Source organism: Acipenser ruthenus, chromosome 4 (assembly GCF_902713425.1).
Source record: "Acipenser ruthenus chromosome 4, fAciRut3.2 maternal haplotype, whole genome shotgun sequence".
NCBI classification, from domain to species: Eukaryota; Metazoa; Chordata; class Actinopteri; order Acipenseriformes; family Acipenseridae; genus Acipenser; species Acipenser ruthenus.
In genome coordinates, this window is record NC_081192.1 from 43172759 (window position 1) to 43192319 (window position 19561).

General features: G+C 41.4%; 1 protein-coding gene across 1 annotated transcript in view; it reads left to right on the forward strand.

The window, feature by feature from the left end:
• The first annotated feature begins 8909 nt into the window (after nt 1-8909).
• The window catches only part of dpys (dihydropyrimidinase), a 50948-nt gene continuing 40296 nt past the window's right edge, over nt 8910-19561 (forward strand). The window contains exons 1-3 of the mRNA XM_033999136.3: nt 8910-9464; nt 12339-12497; nt 13178-13357. Of these exons, the coding sequence (XP_033855027.3) occupies nt 9213-9464; nt 12339-12497; nt 13178-13357 (591 nt within the window). The 5' untranslated portion in view covers nt 8910-9212. The remainder of the gene's footprint in view (nt 9465-12338; nt 12498-13177; nt 13358-19561) is intronic.

The window sequence follows — 19561 nt, forward strand, 5'->3', positions numbered from 1 at the left end:
TAGTTACACAGCTCCCCCCCCTTAAAGTCCCTCGTCCCTGAGGGCACCAACAAAGTCCCGAAAACAAGGTGGGGGTCTGCATTGGCTGCTGTGAAGTGCCTCTCTCATGCTCTGGTGTTGTAGTTTTGTTTTTGGCAGATGCCCGCAGCCTGCAACTGGCCACAGGTGAAACTGTAAATGGTGTCCACGAGATCCTGGAGCTGTCTGGCGTACACCGGCATGCTGGGGTGAAGTTGGTGGACTCCTGGATGGTGGAACAGCAGGCCAGGAGGACCTGGGGCAGCTGAGTGTCCCAGTCATGCTGGTGGGCGGTGGTGGTGATCTCCAGCTGCACTGTGAAGGCCCGGTTGAACCATTCCAGAAGGCCGTCACTCTGGGGGTGGAGCGGCGTGATCCGGGTCTTATGGCTCCCCAACCGGCGGCACATCTAGGCCAGCAGCTTGGTCTCAAAGTTGCGCCCTTGGTTCGAGTGGAGTTCCTGAGGATCTCCTACAGCAGAGCTTCGGCCACAGTCTCAGCCTCCAGGTCCGGCAGCACGTAGCCATTTTGTGTAGTCCGGGTCAAACAGAACAAAGCGGTTTCCATTCTCCGAGTTGGGGAAGGGGCCCAGGATATCGACCCCGACTCCATGGGGCCGTGGACTGGAAACTGCTGGAGGAGGGTGTGCGATCGGTTCAAGGGTCCCTTCTTGGCCGTGTACTGGTCGCACTACAGGTAGTAGTCCTCGATGTCCCAGCGGCATCGCCCCCTGTTGAACCGGCGCAGGGTTTTGGTTATCCCAAAGTGCCTTGTGCTGGGGGTTCCATGGTGAGCCTGCATGATCACCTGTTGTAGCAAGCTGGGGACCACAACCTGTCACCTCACCTCTTGGCCAACAGTATGAGGCGAGCCCAAGGAACCCTTGTGGCTGATGTTGGTCAGTGAGGGCTGGCCAGTCCCGGACCGCGCTGATCTTCACCGACTCGGTGCTGATTCCCTCTCTGCCAACCCGATGCCTCAGGAAGGTGACCTCCCTCTGCAGGAACCAGCACTTGCCAGGGTGCAGTTTGAGCCCAGCCCCCGCCAGTCGCTGGAGCACCAGGCGCAGTGAGACAAGGGCTGCCTGGAACATGGGCCCAAGGACGAGGAGGTCATCCAAGTAGACGAGGCAGCTCTGCTGGGGAATGCTGTCCAGGACCTTCTCCATGAGCCGCTCAAAGGTGACCGGAGCATTGCAGTCCAAAGGGCATCACCTTGAACTGCCAGAAGCCCCTGCCCGTGGAGAAGGCGGTCTTGGGTCAGGCTGTAGGAGTGAGGGCTGCCTGCCAATATCCGCTCTTGAGGTCCATGGAGGAGAACCAGGAGGAGCCAGCCACCAGGTCCAGCGACTCGTTGATCAGGGGGAGGGGATACGAGTCCTTTCGTGTGAGCTCATTCGGATGGCTGTAGTCCACACAGTCCACTCATCGTCCTTCTTTAGGACCGTCACTACTGGCGACGCCCAGGGGCTGTCTGACGGCTCAATTAGGTCTGCCTCCCTCATTTCTCTCAATATTCGCTCTGCCACCTCCTGTCTGGCCAGAGGCAATCAATGGGGCCTCAGCTTGACTGGCGCCACCTCCCCTGTGTTGATGTCATGTTGCACCATTTCCTAGGGTAGGGTGGCAAAACTGTAGCAGTATTCCAGGACAGCGTCTTCGCTGGCAGGTGACTGGGGCTTGGTTGGGGCTGTAGGCTGTCAGTTGTTCAGCCCAAGCTGGGCTGACTGGAACCTTGGTGCAAGTGGTGATGTCTTCCGGCCCTGGCCGAGCCACTCCAGGTGGGTGGCTGGTTCCCACCGGCACGGCCACTACGGGGGGTTGGGCTCACCTGCTTGGCTGTTGACTCTGGCTGTGCTAGCTGGACCCTGAGTTGTGCTTTCTTGGACCTGGTCTGGAGCAATGGCTGGCAGGGCCTCCAAAAACTGGTCCCGAGCCAGCTCCTCGTGGACCACTAGCCGTCTGTGGGCATAGGCCCTCCTGGTTAGTCCCTCTACCACTGCCGCTAGTACCCTCAGTGGCTCCGCCAGCTTCCTGCTTCAGCTGTGGCGCTCGTTACGGAGGCTGCTCCTGAAACCACGCCAAAACACCCCAATTGGTTTGCAAAATTTTGGACTTGCATATAATCTTGTGCGATTGGTTGAAGTGAAACAGACATTTAAGCTTATAGGATTGTACTGTTTATTTAGAGGTAGTCATTACAAAATGGAAGCAAATAAGTTAAGTTGAAGTCTTTAAAAAAATAGCAAAAATCTTTCTTCTGATGAGCCAGATGTCAGAGGGAAAAAATCAGTAAAAACACCAGACTGTGTTTCTAACAGTGGTGGAGTTTTAAGCGCCAAAAATACATTGGCGGCATTGAATGTTAGTACTGCATTCAGTGGTCCAGATAAGCTGGAGTACCTGCTGTTTTTACGCATTAAAAAAACATAAATACACACTAAATGTAAACTGAATGCGTAAAAATAAACATAGCAATTTTGCTGCACAGCTTGTCTGCCTCCACTCCTGCCTCCCCTAAAACACTAACCACTACCTCCCAAAATACAATGGCATCAGTTACTTGGAAACTGTACACAAGAAAAAACAACCCAACATTTTCCAATCTTTGGCTAGCCCTGTTGTCTTTGCAGCCAATCACAGTAAGAATAAGACAAATTCAAAGCTACACAGGTGGAAGCGTAAACACCCCAGTCCAGCTACAAATCCAACTGGAACAATCATCAAAGGCAACTGCTAAAAAAGGATGCCTATAATATTAAACAAAGTGTTTCGTAACTTATTGATTCATTTCCTTTATTTTATTTTTCTGTATGGCTATATATTGAAGTTTTAACGTTCACTGAGTTTAAGAATTTAATGTTAAAATATAGTAGCATAATCAATTTGCAGTCAGTGTGATACCTCAATAAAAATGAGCTGAGCCGATAGAGAACCACGCGTGGTTGTACAGTAGTTCAAAGTAACATTGCAGTTAAAATGGAAGGTTCTTTTAATGCCTACCTGTGGCAAAATGGTTTGCAGTGCGCAGATGTAGTGGTGATGTGATTACGTAACAGAAGACAAACAACAAAGTTCATGGTCCAAACAATATGTTTATTTGTAATCCTGGTCTGGCGACCACAAATAATAATCCCAGGCATGTGTATTGCACTGTTCTAAAACACTGGGTTGCAGTCCCGAAATAATAGCACAATTCATAAATAATAAACACAGTAGAACACTGTGGCAAAGTAGTTAAGTGGGTACAGGTGCAGGAGTGATGCAGTGCGTGCTAAAACAGACAAAGAGTTATAAACCAGTTGGAAAGGAATTTTATTGTATCCAGGTCTGGTTACCAAATAATAAGAGCCTGGCAATACACAACAATGTGTATTGTGCAGCGTAAATAACAATGGGTTGCAGTCCCAAACAATAAACACAAATATCCACCCCACAATAATACTAAAACTGTCACCAGTCCTGGGTGTGTGCAGCATTGCTCGTGGTGGGTGATACAGTTTATTAGTGACAATCAGACAGTGCTGTTCCGGTTTTATGCTAGCCCTTGGTGACAGCTCCGGAATCGTGTCAGCCGTCTAGTAATTTACAAAACAAGACAATTACAGACAAACAAACAAAACACTCACAAAATGTTATTTCTCACGGGGTCTCTCACAGTACTTACAGGTTTAAAGCTCAAACCAAAACGAAGGAACAGATTACGATTCTCTGTCCCCTTTTATGCTGTCACACATGACCCCTTGGTAAACGAGTGCAACCGCCTCTCCAATCTGCGGCTGCCACATCATTTCCCTTCCGGGTCAATGCGTTATTGCAACAGAGTCTCGCCCCCTTCCTGGATGGCCGACTTCCCTTGAACCCTGGGAAAGAACTGTCAGGCCAGCCTGTCCAAGGAACTCTGTTCTCGCTGCTTAGCGCCCTCACAGGTTGGGTGGGTGATTTACAACCAAGAATCATTGTATTTCTGTCACACACGCACACAAAGACACACATTCACAAGTCCAGAGTGAGTGCTATAGGGCCTGTGGTGTAATGCAATTTATCCGTGTACAGTGGTGCAGTGTTGTCTGGTTTTAGTGCTGGCCTTTAGCGACAGCTCCGGACCATGTTAGCCGTCTAATAATAAAAAACAAGTAGATTTTTAGACACGACAAAACAAACAAAACACTCACGGTAATTTTACACTCATCATTCAGCGGTTTGCTCTTAACCATTACAAAAGGAACAGATCACCTAACCACGTCCCCTTCTTGTACCTTCAGTCACGCTTCCTTGGTTAGCGACTGCAGCAGTCTCTCCTCCAATCCGCGGTTGCCACATCGCTTTCCCTCTGGGCCGATGACTTAATGTACTGCAGTTGTGCCCCCTTTCTAGATGGCCAACTTCCACCAAACCCTGGGAATGAATTGTCAGGCCATCCAGTCCAGGGCACTCTGTTCCCTTTATACAACGCCCTCACAGGTTGGGATAGAGTTTATCACCAAGAATCATTCTGTCTAAGTCACACTACCGCCTTTTCCATTAAAAATTGTACAGTATTTATCAAGATTACTCATGACTACAGGTAAGTTACTCCCAGACCCAAAACCTTATCTGCAGCACTGGCTGCATTGTCTGAATTCTGCTGCTCTTCCAGGATTTATCACGGTAAGTGCACATTTATACAAGTTTCATTTGTAATTTAATTGTATCAGTGTTGCTGTGTTCACACCGGGTCCATTTAAGCAGCAGTTTTCAAACTTCATGGCACTGCAACCTCCTTTTACCAATAATAATTACTTCACTACCCCACTGCCTTGTATTACTGCAGAATAGTTAGTATTGATAAGTAAAGCATGCATTGCAAGGCAATATCAACAAAACTAAAATAAAGCCATTGCTTATTTTTACAGCCAATAGTATAAATAATAATAATAATAATATACCGTATTTACTCAAATTTAAGTTGCCCCTGAATTCAAGGTGCACCCCAGATCTGCCCCCCCCCCCCAAAAAACCCCCCAAAAAACCTGAAAGCAAGTTGCCTGCAGTAGAAGACTGGCTGTACCTCCTCTACGCTCCCCTGCCTCCAGAGTCCGCTCCTTCTCCACTCTCGCCCTGCAGTAGTGGAACGACCTTCCTACGGATGTTACGACTTCCCAGTCCCTGACCACCTTCCAGCGCCTCCTCAAGACACATCTTTTCAGACAACACCTGTAAAACTCAACTCTTCCCTTCTGGACAATATAGCACTCTGCCTTTAACGCACTTTAACTTGCACTTATATGCTCCCTATTTAACTGTATTTAATCCTACACTTAATCCAATCTATAGTATTTTGTATTTCACTTGCACTCGTATCTAACCCTGACGTAACTATCAATACTGTTATCTGCTCTTGAACTGCCCCAATATTAAATTGTACTGTGTTTTGTATTTGCTCTTATTAGGACTGAAGTCATTGTATTTTGTATCTTGCTCTTAATTGTACTGTAATTCTTGATATGTATTTTATTTTGTATACAACTCTAAGTCGCCCTTGGTAAGGGTGTCAGCTAAGAAATAAATAATAATAATAATAATAATAATAATAATAATAATAATAATAATTTAACTTAATGAAAAAAATCAATAACATACATTCATTAACCAAATAATTATGGTATATTCCTTGCAGTTTAGCCCTTCCAGTTTTATTGTCTTTATAGAATTGAAAAAAAAAAAAAAAAAACTTGATTTTTTTAAATGAAATACTAGAACAAAAGTCATTGGTTCATGAAATAACCATAAAAAGGAAATTGAAATTCACATTTGTTTATTTTGTCATTGTTACTTACCACATTCTGTTTTGAGTTTTAGTTTTCTTCTTCTTTGTCACTTGTGTCACTGGCATCATCATTTTCATCCTCTTCATCAGTGGCAGCATTCTCTTCTGGTATGGCATTGCTCCAAAGAATATCATCTTCACTTCCATCGAGACTGTTTGAAATGCAGCGCTTCTTAAATACTCTGATGATGACATCTGAAGGGATTGCCTTCCAAGCCTCCATTATCCATTTAGCCAAAACGGACAGTGGTGCACGTTTGATTCTGCCAGCAGGGGTTAGCTGGTGATCGTTTGTTGAAATCCACTCTGTGTACTGGTTTCTTAATTTATCCTTAATGCCTTGTTAACTGACATATCGAGCGGCTGCATGAGAGGTCATTCCACTGGGAATGACTGCTGAGTTGCACTTGTTTCTGTGCAATTTGTGTTTACTTTTTAAATGCCCACGAAAAGCATCCAGCAAAAGTATACTTTTTGGTTTGCGAAGGGCACCCGGACGACGTAACCAAACAAGATCAAGCCATTCTTGCACCAGTTCATTTGTCATCCAGCCTTTTTCATAAGTCTGAACAATCCCTCAGGATCCCTCATTCTTTGGTATTGTCTTTCTTTTAAAAATGACATAGGGTGGAAGCTTTCCACCATTTGCTGTACAGCACAACATGACCGTCATGCACAGCTTTTCTGAACCGCTAGTTTTAATTCAAACATGTTTTGCTCCAACTCCGCCAATTGTGCAGTTGCTGGGCATATCAAATAACACAGGCGTCTGGTCAGCATTTTCAATCTGATCATGAGAATACTTATTCTGTCTGCGAAGTTTAATGACATGACTTTGGAAGTTTGCAGCGGGAGCTCCACTTCTCCCTCGTACCCTGTAACTGAGGCGGAGCAACAGGCAGCCCCAGGCGATGTGGAGCAACAGGCAGCCCAAGGCAATCCAGATGTGGCATCCCTGAGCGGTGCAAGGCAGGCACCCCCGGGCGATGACGAACTGGCAGCCCCGGGTGATGGCGAACTGGCACCCCCGGGCGATGGCGAACTGGCATCTCCGGGCGATGGCGAACTGGCATCCCCGGGCGATGCACGACTGGGCGGCAGCGGACCCTCTCTATCTTTTCCCGGTCCGTCCTGTCCTGAAGAGAGAGGAAGCTCCTGGGACCAGCAGGTACTCTCCCTCTGCTGGTCGAGGTGGGAGCGACCAACAGTCCTCCCACGGCAGTGGTGGTGGAACCAGCAGGTATTCTCCCTCTGCTGGTGGAGGTGGGAGCGACACACAGTCCTCCCACGGAGGTGGAGGCGGCACCAGCAGGTATTCTCCCTCTGCTGGCAGAGGTGGGAGCGACACACAGTCCTCCCACGGAGGTGGAGGTGGAATCAGCAGGTGTTCTCCCTCTGCTGGTGGATACCTGGGCTGTGGACATTCAGCCTTCCCCCTCTTGGGTTGTGGACGCACCAACTCCCCCCTCTTGGGCTGTGGACGCACCGACTCCCCCCTCTTGGGCTGTGGACGTTCGGGCTCCTCTCACTCAGGTGCAGGACGTTCGGGCTCCTCCCACTCTAGGTCTGTGTCCTCTCTCTGCCTCATTCTCCTCACCTTCCTAACTCCCTTGGCCTGTGGAGGTGATGGGGTCTGCTGCTCCAGAAGCCAAAACCACCCAGAGGCACAGGACACCCTCCCCATTGAATAGGCCTTCCAGAAGCAGGGGTCTTCATAGGGGCAGTCCTCCTGGTCTGGCCAAACTCCCTTCCTTCTTCCTCCCATCCTCTTTCCTCCCATTCTCCTTCCTCACTCTCCTTTTCTCCACACGTAATAAAAAAAAATGAAAAAAAAAGCAGTACCCTACTCTGCCTGCGTCCAGGATGCACTGCGATCCCACGCAGGACGGGAAATACTGACACCAGGCAAGTACTGCAGATAAAGGCGCTTGCGCCGTTTTATTTAAATAATACAAAAATAAAATAAAAAGTTCAAACAGAAAACACAATGCTCACAGAGCAAAATAAAACAGGTAAACAAAACAAATCTCGAACATAAAATAATACACTTAAAGGTCTGGCTGGGCAGCAGCCTTCACAGATCCCTTAAGTTTTCATTTAAGTTTCCTCTCTCTCTCTCTCTCTCTCTCTCTCTCTCTCTCTCTCTCTCTCTCTCTCTCTCTCTCTCTCTCTCTCTCTCTCTCTCTCTCTCTCTCTCTCTCTCTCTCTCTCTCTCTCTCTCACCCACCCAGAGGGTAGAGAGATGCAGGTTTATATACAGGTGAGATGGCCACCTTCTGCACAAGGTTTTTAATTTATTCCTGGCAGAGGTCGAGCACCAATCTCACCTCTGCCAGAACACGTTTAAAATTAAACAAAACAATAACAGATACGGCGCATGGCTCTCGCTGTTATACATTTTTAAATAAATACAAAAACACACGGCGCCTTGCCGTCATATAAATACAAATAAATCATAAAACAAACAAATACAAAATAACAATCTGCACAGGGGCGGAGGGGGAGACCCCATTCTAAAAATAAACAAATAAAAAATACGTACAGGGCTCCTCGCCCTGTTACAGGGTCCATCAAAGAACCGCACACCTTTGCAACCGAGGCCTTCAATGCAAAAGGATCTAATGGCTTATAGCTCAAAAGGGACGTGCTAGAACCGTCTGTGACAACACAAAAACCCATTTAAAATTCGTCACTTGTGACAGTAGTCATAGTAGTAGTAGTATAAAATATAAAAGTAGCAATACGTATATAACACAATATGGCTACTTAAACTAATTAGCTACAAATTATACACACAGGAGTGTACTGAAATTAGCTAGCTGCTTAAAAAAGAGCGAGAGGATGGCTATTTAAATAAGCATTTAATAAAGCAAATATTTAAATGGTTTAATAACTTCTAAGTTATTTAACAATGTATCCTGGTTTTGAGCTTTAAAAATCTGGTCATCCTATTAATATGTGCTTGTCCTTCTCTTCCCAATTCTATTAGGATTCGGATTACATTCTGTCTCATGTAAAGGGGTGGGGTTATAGAGTGGGGCACTGCTGGGAGTCTCTTGAGTAGTAGTTAAAGTGTAAAAAGAAAGGTTCGGTTTGTGCAGGGATCACACTGGTGTCTGTTTTGAGAAGTTACATTAAAAGGATAGCAATTTACACAAATAATTGAGCTTGCAGTGCTCTTTCATGTAATAAAACTTAGACGGAAAGGACAATTTATTTTCTATTTAACGTCAATAATTTATTTTTTTTTTATTTTTTTTTTGGAAAACACAGGAGACCACGTTTATTCCAAACATCTGCATCAAGTTCCGTTTTTGAAGTAATTTGAAAGTAATACCTATAATCATTAGCGTTTTCAGTATCCCAACAAATACTGCCTGAAAAGAATGACTTCTCAAACCAGGATTCTCATTAAGGGAGGGAAAATTGTAAATGATGACTGCTCCCGAATTACTGACGTCTATATTGAAGATGGCATCATTAAAGACGTTGGATTAAACCTTCAAGTTCCAGGAGGTGTGAGGGTGATTGACGCCACTGACAAATTGGTGATACCTGGTGGTATTGACACCCACACTCACATGGAACTGGCTTTCATGGGAACCCAAGCAGTGGACGATTTCTATATCGGAACCAAGGTACTGTATACCATTTCCCACCCTAGATTGATTTCATGTTTAATAACAGATGCTACGTGTGTACATCGGGGTGTAATCTGATTATTATTATTATTTTTTGGATCTAATTGAACTATGCTTTTTTTTTTCTCCATACTGTTTTTTTAAATTAATATAATCTATGTAACTGAATCCTTTTCCCAACAAGTACTGTTGGAAAATGTAATTATTCTACAACTGCACACTATTCAATCGTACAACTGGGCGGGTAGTAGAGCCCTATTGCGTAGCTGTACCTACAACAAGATGGATACTGCATTCTCCCAAACATGCTCTGCCATTCAGAACTGATATTCACATTTTGGTCTGTTTTGCGTTATAAACCTCACAGATTGTCTCAGCCAATCAGGTTGCTAGTAGAGTAATCCTTGTCCCTGTAACAGGATTTTGGAAACATCAAACAAAAATTCATGCAACGTCAGTAATCCATTCCAAAATATAACCTACAAACACATTTTAAAAACAATGTCTTTAACAATGTCTTTTGTTTGTTTGTCAATACAATAATATATTCTCCACTGGTCATCACCTCCTGGTTAAAAAGAAAAAAAAAATCTTGACTGACTGCAGTCAATAATCTCATGCTGACCTCTGTGTTGTACATTAAGTAAATGATTACATTTAAGATAAGCCATTTTTGATGCCTGCCAGAACATTTAAACTGTTCTCTACCATGGAAATCGAAGGTCAAAGTATTTAGAATGTATTGTGTACTTAGCAGCTTGCATTGGTTTTAGCTTACGCTGTTAAAAACACACACGCAAAAATTGTAAATGTTTCTAAAAAATTATAAAGTTGCTAAAAACACATGGTGCCTTTTATAAAGGCTGTGCTGTACCATAATAAAGGCAGTAATGGAATAATTCTTAATCTCTGATTTAAACATCTCTACAACAGCTTTAATGTGTTACTTTTCTCTGTATCTAAGCACAAACCAAACATAAGAAATGATCATCATTCAGCCATTCAAATGGCATCTCAGCTGTTCTCGTCAATCATTGTCACATTCCTAGGTCTGGGAAAATGGCCACAACTGTTCTTGTATTAACCATGTTACTCTTGAATTGCTCTGAGTTTAATTTCTTCTGTATTATTCTGTACTGCAGTTTTGATTACAATGAGTATTCAGGGTGATACAGAAAAAAATTCAGGCCAGTATTGCCAGTGTGTGGCAATTTTACACCCCTGTTTTAGGTACAGGAGATTTCTCAGGGAGTCACCACCATTGTTTACATATATAGAGATTTTCACAATTCAGTATGGCAGTTTTTTTGTATTTTTAACTCAACACCTATTTAGAAATTCTTAGTTATACTGTAAGAAAAATATTGATACCAATATTGGTCAAAACGTGGAATGTGATTTTTGTATAAATCAAGTTAAAGATAGTACTCCTTTGACATGGTTTTGTACTATCTACTGTAAATCTTTCACACTAAAATAATCTCATGTGTGCTGTTTCACCAACGTAGCAAACATTATGCGTGTAATTAATCTGCGTATTTAATTATACATAAAAAGATTTAACAAAACACTTTACAAAAACAAAAAGCATGCGGGCCAAAGCAAAATAAACACAAACAACTAAATCACACAAAATGAGTACCTTTACAGTTGGTAGCAATCGTATCTTCAAACACTCTTTTTAGGTTCCCGATCTCTTGTTCACTCATACTGACTCGCTAACACTCTCCTGTGCAGCCAAACTGCAGGTCTTTTATAATAGGGCCAAGGGGTTAACCAGCTATTAATTATCTTATTACCCCTCAGCCATAGTCTGCATGAGTTTCATAATTTGCGTGGCTCTCAGCCAGTTAAACAATCAGTAGCTGACAGTCACGCATTTTCCTGAGGTATTTTAAAACAACAAAACAATAACAAATAATGGCGGACTGCACCTCGCTTGTCCTGCCAAATAATAAGGGCTTCTCGCCATCATATATAAAATACATAAATCATAATACAAACAAATACAAATCATAATATGCACAGGGGTGGGGGAGTACCCCATCACCATTTTTTTTTTTTTTTAATTTAGTCATCGCCAGTGGTTTTTACCCCAGTTTTCTGCCCAATTATAATTTTTTTTTATCCCGGTTCACTGCTGCAACCCCCTGGCGACTCAGGAAACGGAGACTGAAACACACGTCCTCCGAAACGTGTTCCTGCCAATCAGTAATTTTTCGCTCTGCGGATCCACTCCCTATCAACCACAGGGGTCGCTGGTGTGCGGTGAACCATGGATTGCCCTGCCGACCTAAGTCCTCCCTACCGGGGTGGTGCTTGGCCAATTGTGTGCCGTCCCCTAGGAACCCCCGGTCACAGTCGTCAATGACATAGCCTGGACTCGAACCTGCGATCTCCAGGCTATAGGGCACATCCTGCACTCCACGCGGAGTGCCTTTCCTGGATGCACCACTCGGGAGCCCCACAGTTATTTTTTTTGATAATTGTTTTGGGTTTTACTTTTCTTACAAAGTAAACAGTACGTTCATAACAATGACAAAGAAGAATTATACATAACAATGGACAACGTAGCAAATGTAATTATTTATTTTCGAACGAGAAGTGTGTACAGCTGACATAGCTGGCATTGCAAGTAATTGGTATTCACATGCTTTTGGAACACGCTATGTTTCTAAAGAAGGATAAAGTCACAATAAGGGGGAGGGTCTCAGTTTTATTTCTTTTGTTTGAGTTGGGGTTGAGATGGACATTCCATTGTGTTGCCAGTGATGGTGGTTTCCTTTCAAGTAGACCGATCTTCTGGAGGACCACCATAAGTAAGGCGATGATGTTAAGTTATCTTTAGTAAACGCCTTCTTTCCTTTACAGGCAGCCCTTGCAGGAGGCACAACAATGATCTTAGACTTTGCAATCCCTCAGAGGGGTGCGTCCCTTTTGGAGGCTTTTGATAAGTGGAGGAGCTGTGCAGATCCCAAAGCCTGCTGTGATTATTCTCTTCATATTGCTGTCACATGGTGGAGTGAAAAGGTATTTTAATCTACAGTATAAAAGCGTGCAAAAATAAGCAGGAAATGTTTTACAGTTGCTACAGAGGTGAGCTTTTATTACCTGACTAGTAATGGTTAGTCAGTTGCCCTGCAGTACACAGACGCTGGTAAGAGTTCATGATACATAAACCACATATGATTAAGGACATTGTGCCAGGGCATGTGCTTGCAAAAGGATAACTGTGTAACCCATGCCCCAAATGGTAAGGTGTCTGAAGGTGGTAAAAAGGCCAATTTTGATAACCTTTGTCCATTTTTATTCTATGGTGGTGTGTGACCTAGTCAAATAATGTTTTAATTGTTTTAAAACTTTGTTTCAAGAGCATCCAAGAAAAAATAATTAATTGATTTGAGAGGTCAAGCAGGCCATGTTGGTTCACTTGAGCTGGAAAGACCGTTTATGTTTTAAATCCCATGTTTTCATAGTTTGAACAGCAGCTGATATTTGTTTTACATCAGATGACAAAACGGTCCATACAGAAGTACAGAAGCTGCAGCATTCAACTGTTTCATCCATTTATTGGTGTTCAGAAAAAAAAGCTAAACCACTCCGTTTAAAAACTCTTGGATTCTAATGAGATTTATTGTTATTGAAATTCCATGTTGCAAGAATGGCTCTTATACCTCCATCTAACATGCTTCCCTTTTAATTCACAACAGGTGAAAGAGGATATGGAGATCCTTGTACAAGAAAAAGGCATCAACTCATTCAAAATGTTTATGGCTTATAAAGATGTCTTCATGTTGAGAGATCATGAGCTGTATGCTGCCTTTTCACAATGTAAGGACATTGGAGCCATCGCTCAGGTGCATGCAGAGAATGGAGACCTGATAGCTGAGGTATGTAGCAAACTTTTTTTGGTAATAATAAGCAGAGGGTGACAAATTGATGTTTAGTGGGTTTCACTGTGCTTCCTGCCATGTTATACATGTTTTTTATACTGCTCAGTAGTTCAGGACAAACACCAATCACACGTACTTTAGATACAAAATACCGAAATGCGCAACTCTGCCTATGTACATGACACCCCCGAAGAGACTGCAACCTCAATCCAGCATGTAATACAAACTAATGTACACCCACCTTAGTAAGCAAATGTTATTTTATAGTAGTCCTGACAGACAACCCAAGATGAACTACTTACAGCACAGTTCAGTGTTAACACAGCAGGGGATTAAACAAGGGCTGTCTGTTTACCTCGTCGTCAGCTTGGATGGTGAAAACTTAAACTCAGAGGAACTTAGAGCTTTGCCGGTCACTATAAGCGCTATCCAAAAGCTGGCTGAAGATATCTTCTTGTAGGGGGTTTAGTTGTTTTATTTTTTTTTCAATTGGAATTTTACTCAGTCCTGTACAATACTACTATCTGTGAGAAGATTTTGTTTTGGGTTCTCTTACAGAGAAATTACAAACAAGCGGGTAAATTACAGTGAGAAAAAAATATATATATATTTTAGTTTTAACCACTTCAACTCCTTGACGTACGCTTTCTCACAGAGACTCCTGTCTCTTCACACGACCTCGGCTGGGCAATGCCTTCACGAGCACCGTCTTGGAATGGAAGGGTTTCATACTAGTTGTCCTACGGAGTGCATGCTCAGCTCCTTGATGCAAACAAAAGCTCTCACTCAGTTCCCGTCTGTGTGTCAATGGTGTTGCAGTAGCACCGAGCTCTGTGCCACATCCACGGGCACTCCCCCCAGCCAATCTGGAACTCTCGATCAGCTCAGTGCAGGGTGAGCCCACTGCTCAACTGGTCGCTTAGCAACATGTCTCCTGTTGCAAGTCACAGCTGCTTTTTCAAAGGCACACACACACACACACACACACTCCACGAACCAGCGGTAGGGATCTCCCTGTCACAAAGACCAAGAAAGATTTCTGCAAAATCTGGAAGAAAAATTTCTTCCTCAGGCATTGGCAATCGTTGTATTGTAGAAGGATCAATGAATGCTGCAAAATAACAACACATTTTGCACTCTCATTTGTTACCTAGTGCTAGAAGGCTTATTGGACATTTAGTTTTTATTCCAGCAGGATAATGACCCGAAGCATTCTATGAAGTCTACAAAGGAATTTCTAAAAAAAGGAGGATAAGTTATAGAAATCAATTTCTTTGTGTTTTTTTCTCATTTTTAACTGCCCAAATACTTTTGTCTGCGACGTTTCTGTTTTAGTTTGTGTTGTATTGTGACCCCAAAACATATAAGATTTAGCACATTTAGCATGGGTGTGGCTCCTCCGCTTGCACATGAATTCTACCCTGTCATACGTAACTTTACACCGTCTGTTACCTCCCACAAGATCCTTGATCCAGGGTTACAGTGCTTGCTGTTTATAACTTTCAGCTCAGTTTAGCTGCGTAATGGCTGCTCCTTTTTGACTGTATTTAGACGGTTTACATTAATCAAGCAGGATTGATACATCAAGGAGAAAATGCAGTGTTGAAATGTAACCTAGCTTATCAGTATGAGCCACACAGATAAACAGAGGAAATGAGAGAGGGGAGGAATGTGGGCGTGGGGTACATGCAGTGCTCCAGATAGTTTTGGGTCATTGAGAAATGTACCCTCCAATGTAAGCACTATGTGAGTAAAATGTATTTTGGGTGAGTTAAATGCAGCATTACTTTGAAATCATGAGTACTTTCAATAAATACGGTACATACTTAACTGCTCACTTATGGGGTATGCATTAACTAAACTATAATGTTATTTTAAACTCCTATACAAAAACTTGGTCTTACAAGAAAAAAACAAAACAAACAAAAAAAACAATTCTTATTTTCTGTAGTGCGGTAAGGGGCAAAGATGGTGTTGTGCCCTATTCAGATCCATTCAGACAGGCAGAAGCATAACGAAAATCCAGTTTGGGGTTCCTTTTGTTCTTTGTGTAACATATATTTTTTTAAAATAATAATAATAATAATAATAATCTTTTCAGGGTTTGTATGCATTTCAAGATAATAATTAAAAAATCTGCTGTAAATAAACACTACTGAAAATACAGAGCTCCCTCTAAATTTTGCTATCTAACGAGCACATTAAAAAAAATAAAAATAAAAGTAATGAATTAGTGAAGGACCCTCATACAGTAACAATATAGTAGTTGGCACAATAAACCACATTTTTGACAAATTGTGAAATATTGAGGCAGCACTGTAGTGCATTAAAAAATAGATCGTAAATGGCATAAAAAGCTGCTCTTGAGGCATAAGCTGTTCATTTTGTGATTGTATTCAGTTTTTGTTGTGTGTTTATTAGGTCTTCAGCATCATGATCTGATTAATTTCAAATAATTATATTACATTTAAGCAATATTGGGTTCTATTTACAAAGGTTTACCAAAGAATGTTTTTCAAAATCTGTTTTTATGAATAAAATCCCCTATGCTCCAAAATTATGGAATTTCCTTCCCGAGTCGATTAGGGATGCTGTGTCAGTGAATAGCCTACTTTTAATTCATGTCTAAAACCATTCTTGTTTAGAATGACATTCTGTTCATCCTGACGATTTTCTGTTGTCCTTTTTATCTTTTGTATTTTTTTTAATTAATTTGCTGTTGTTATAAAAGGCACTATATAACATAATAATACACATAATTTTTATTAAGCATCTACATCATTTACAAATATTTATTATTCATTTTTTGTAAATATATTTATTTACAATATTCTTTTGCCTGCATCTTCAAACACGTATATATATATATATATATATATATATATATATATATATATATATATATATATATATATATATATAATATATACACACACACACATATCTACACACATTATCTACCTTACATATAATTAAACCTTACAATCTTACATATAACTAAATCAACAACCTTACACCACTCGCTATTTCTACTTTATTTAATAATGAGAATTACAAATATGATACGCTTTTGTAATAGTCCATATTGAGACTGGTATGATGCTTTTAGATCTTTAAGGAGGCACTTTTTTCTTTTTTTCTTTGCTCAAGCTAATATCACAGCCCTCCCCCTTCCAACACACACACACACACACACACAATGTTAAACAGTTATTTAGAGATGTGCTAATGTTTAAAGAAACATGGTGTGACATTAAAATGACTTAGCCACAAAGTTACAGCTATGTTCTATTTCCAAACAGGTGTCAGAACAGTTGACACAAATGCATGTAATTAAACCAGAAGGGATTGCTTCTCCTCATCGCACAACAGCAAACCCTACTGGCCAGACACCGAGCACATTCAGAATGGATAAAAAGCAGGGCTGATCTCCGGGATCGGTAGCCTGCCCTCTGCTCTGGATTGCTCGGTGTAAAAGCGATTCTGGCTTTAGGCTTGTGAGATCGGAGGACACTCGCATGCTCTCAGAACGTCTGTGCTGTGTGGGGACTGCGGTGAGGAGAAAAAAAATACATAATTGGACATTCCAAATTGGGGGGAAACAGTGCGGTTCCTAAACGTTGATCTTACGATGTTCTTCTGGTTTGGTTCAAGTAGCTTTTAGGAAACAACCCCCTGGATTTTATTAATAAAAAAAAAAGTCTTTCAAATGAATTAAAGCTTTCTGAATAGAGCCCAAAGTAAAGGCAATAGCACCACATCACTTGTCTCCCTTTTCCTATGTTGGGAATTTGGTTCTTTTTTGCTTGTTTTTTAAATGTAATACATTAATATTTTTCAAGTTCAATGGTATAGATACAAACTCTATTTCTTCCTGGTATACAGTATAGTCACTTCCTGTGTGGTACATGTAGGGCACATGGCCTGGTTGAAGGCAGATCGACCCTGGAGTGGAACTGATCTACTTCACAGGAAGGAATTTGACACCAGGAAGTAGCAGCAATTTTCACTTACATCACTTAAAAAAAAAAAAAAAATCTCCATATTTAAAATATCAATATTATAAAAGGGAGATCAATGATAATAATGCTAGCGCTAATAGGAGGTAGGTAATATATTTAAAACTGTGGTTTGCACTCCTTTATGGGGCAGTGGCAAATTCCACAGTGCTCTAAATTCCCAGTTTGGTGTCATCCAGCCTGTGAGCTGAGCTGCACTTGCAGGGTGTAACAGATTCCTTGTACATTTGATTTCTGTGATAACGAGCCAAAAGTTAATCTAGGAATTACATGCATTTGTGTCAACTGTTCCGACACCTGTTTGGAATTAGAACATATGTCTGTGTAAGCTGTAACTTTGTGGCTAAGTCATTTTAACGTCACACCACAGTGTGTGTGTGTGTGTTGGTAAGGGGGGTGGGGCTGTGGTATTAGCTTGAGCAAAGAAAAAAAGAAAAAAGAAAAAAGCACCTCCTTAAAGGTCTAAAAGCATCATACCAGTTTCAATATGGACTATTTCAAAATGTGTAATATTTTTAATTCTCATTATTAAATAAAGTATCCTATGATATCCAAACAACATTTAGCAGATCATAAATAGCGAGGTTGTTGATTTAGTTATATATAAGATTGTAAGGTTTAATTATATGTTAGGTAGAGAATGCAGTTATCTGTAAGTTAGAGGCTTTATTTCTTACATTTATAATATTGACTAATTATTGTCATTATCAATTAGAATTAAGAACTTAAACAATATTAGGTGTATTGATTCCAAGTCTCAAAGCACACATGCATAATATGAGATTAACATTAGACATGTTAAAATGGTCACTAGGTTTAAAACAATAGTTAGATTATCGGCCATATTACCTTCCCATTGGGAGTCACGTTGGGCATACCTCACGGTGTGCGAGGAGGGGAATGGAAGCTCGGTAGCTTGTGTGTGCTCCCAATGTATACAGGCCGATAAACAAGCGTAAATGACCTCCTATGTCTACATTGTACTTCCCACTTTTCTCAACATAGTTGTTTCCACAAAACATTACTTCCATCACACTATTACCACCTGCTATTCCATAAGTTGCTAATTGTTGTCAACAGCAGTATTTTCTCTAGTAAGCAGGGCACATACTCTTGAGTTCAACCAAAGTACACCCTCTTCAGACAGATATGTTCTAATTTCCCATTCACCTTAAATGTCAAACCACAACTTGGTTCCTTTTCGTAAACCCCCTTTTGTGTATTCTTAATATTGTTTGCTACGCAGACAAAATCTATTTTCCTATGAAGACAATTTATGTCTGGTAAATTCAGTTTCCATCAATGATATTAACCATTTCTTAGTTAATCTCTAACCCTGCAGTGGAATCTTCCACTGTAAACACAAAATACAGAAGTATAGTCCTATATACTGATTAACAGGGCTTGAAGTTAACTTTTTAAGGCAGCAGTGAAGACTTGCTACCTGCCTGGAAATAGGTAGCAAAATGGATTTATTCGGTAGTGGTTTATTCGACTAATAATTATATATAAAAATAATTTTAAAAATAAACACCTACCTACTGTTTTAAATAGACTCATCCCAAACTATGACCTAGTAGGCCTATTTAAATCAGAAAGTATTTATTGAAACCACCTTGTGCTCAACTAAGTAATGGAACTAATGCAATTCCTTGTTGAAAGTGCGAATTAAGTGGTATGAAATTATCCTCTTATCTGTCTTCAAATCCTACACACCTATAAAAACAACGATTAAAAAAAAAAAAAGTAACATGTGCCACATTTTATGTAATATTATAATGTCATTATAATATAATGCAATGTGTATATAACACATACACAAATATAGCATACATAAATACAGTGCCGTGAAAAAGTATTTGCCCTCTGTCTGATTTTCTGCATTCTTGCACATTTTTCACATTGTATTTGGTCAGATTTTTTTGTGGGTTGTAGTAGTATATAGAGGGAGTCTGAGAGAAAAAATGACACCAAAGTTTGGTGCTTCTTTCATTTGTTTGGTGTGCAAGGTAATCAAACATGCAATCTTCAGGTGTCAAAAAGTTGTTGCCCCCCCTAGTTAACTCAACCCAATTAATGGGATAATTAGGGTCAGCTGTTTGAGTACTTTGGTTAACAACCAGGCCTGATTTGGGCCAGCCCTGCCCAATATAAATCTGACTAACTTACCATCAGAGTGAAG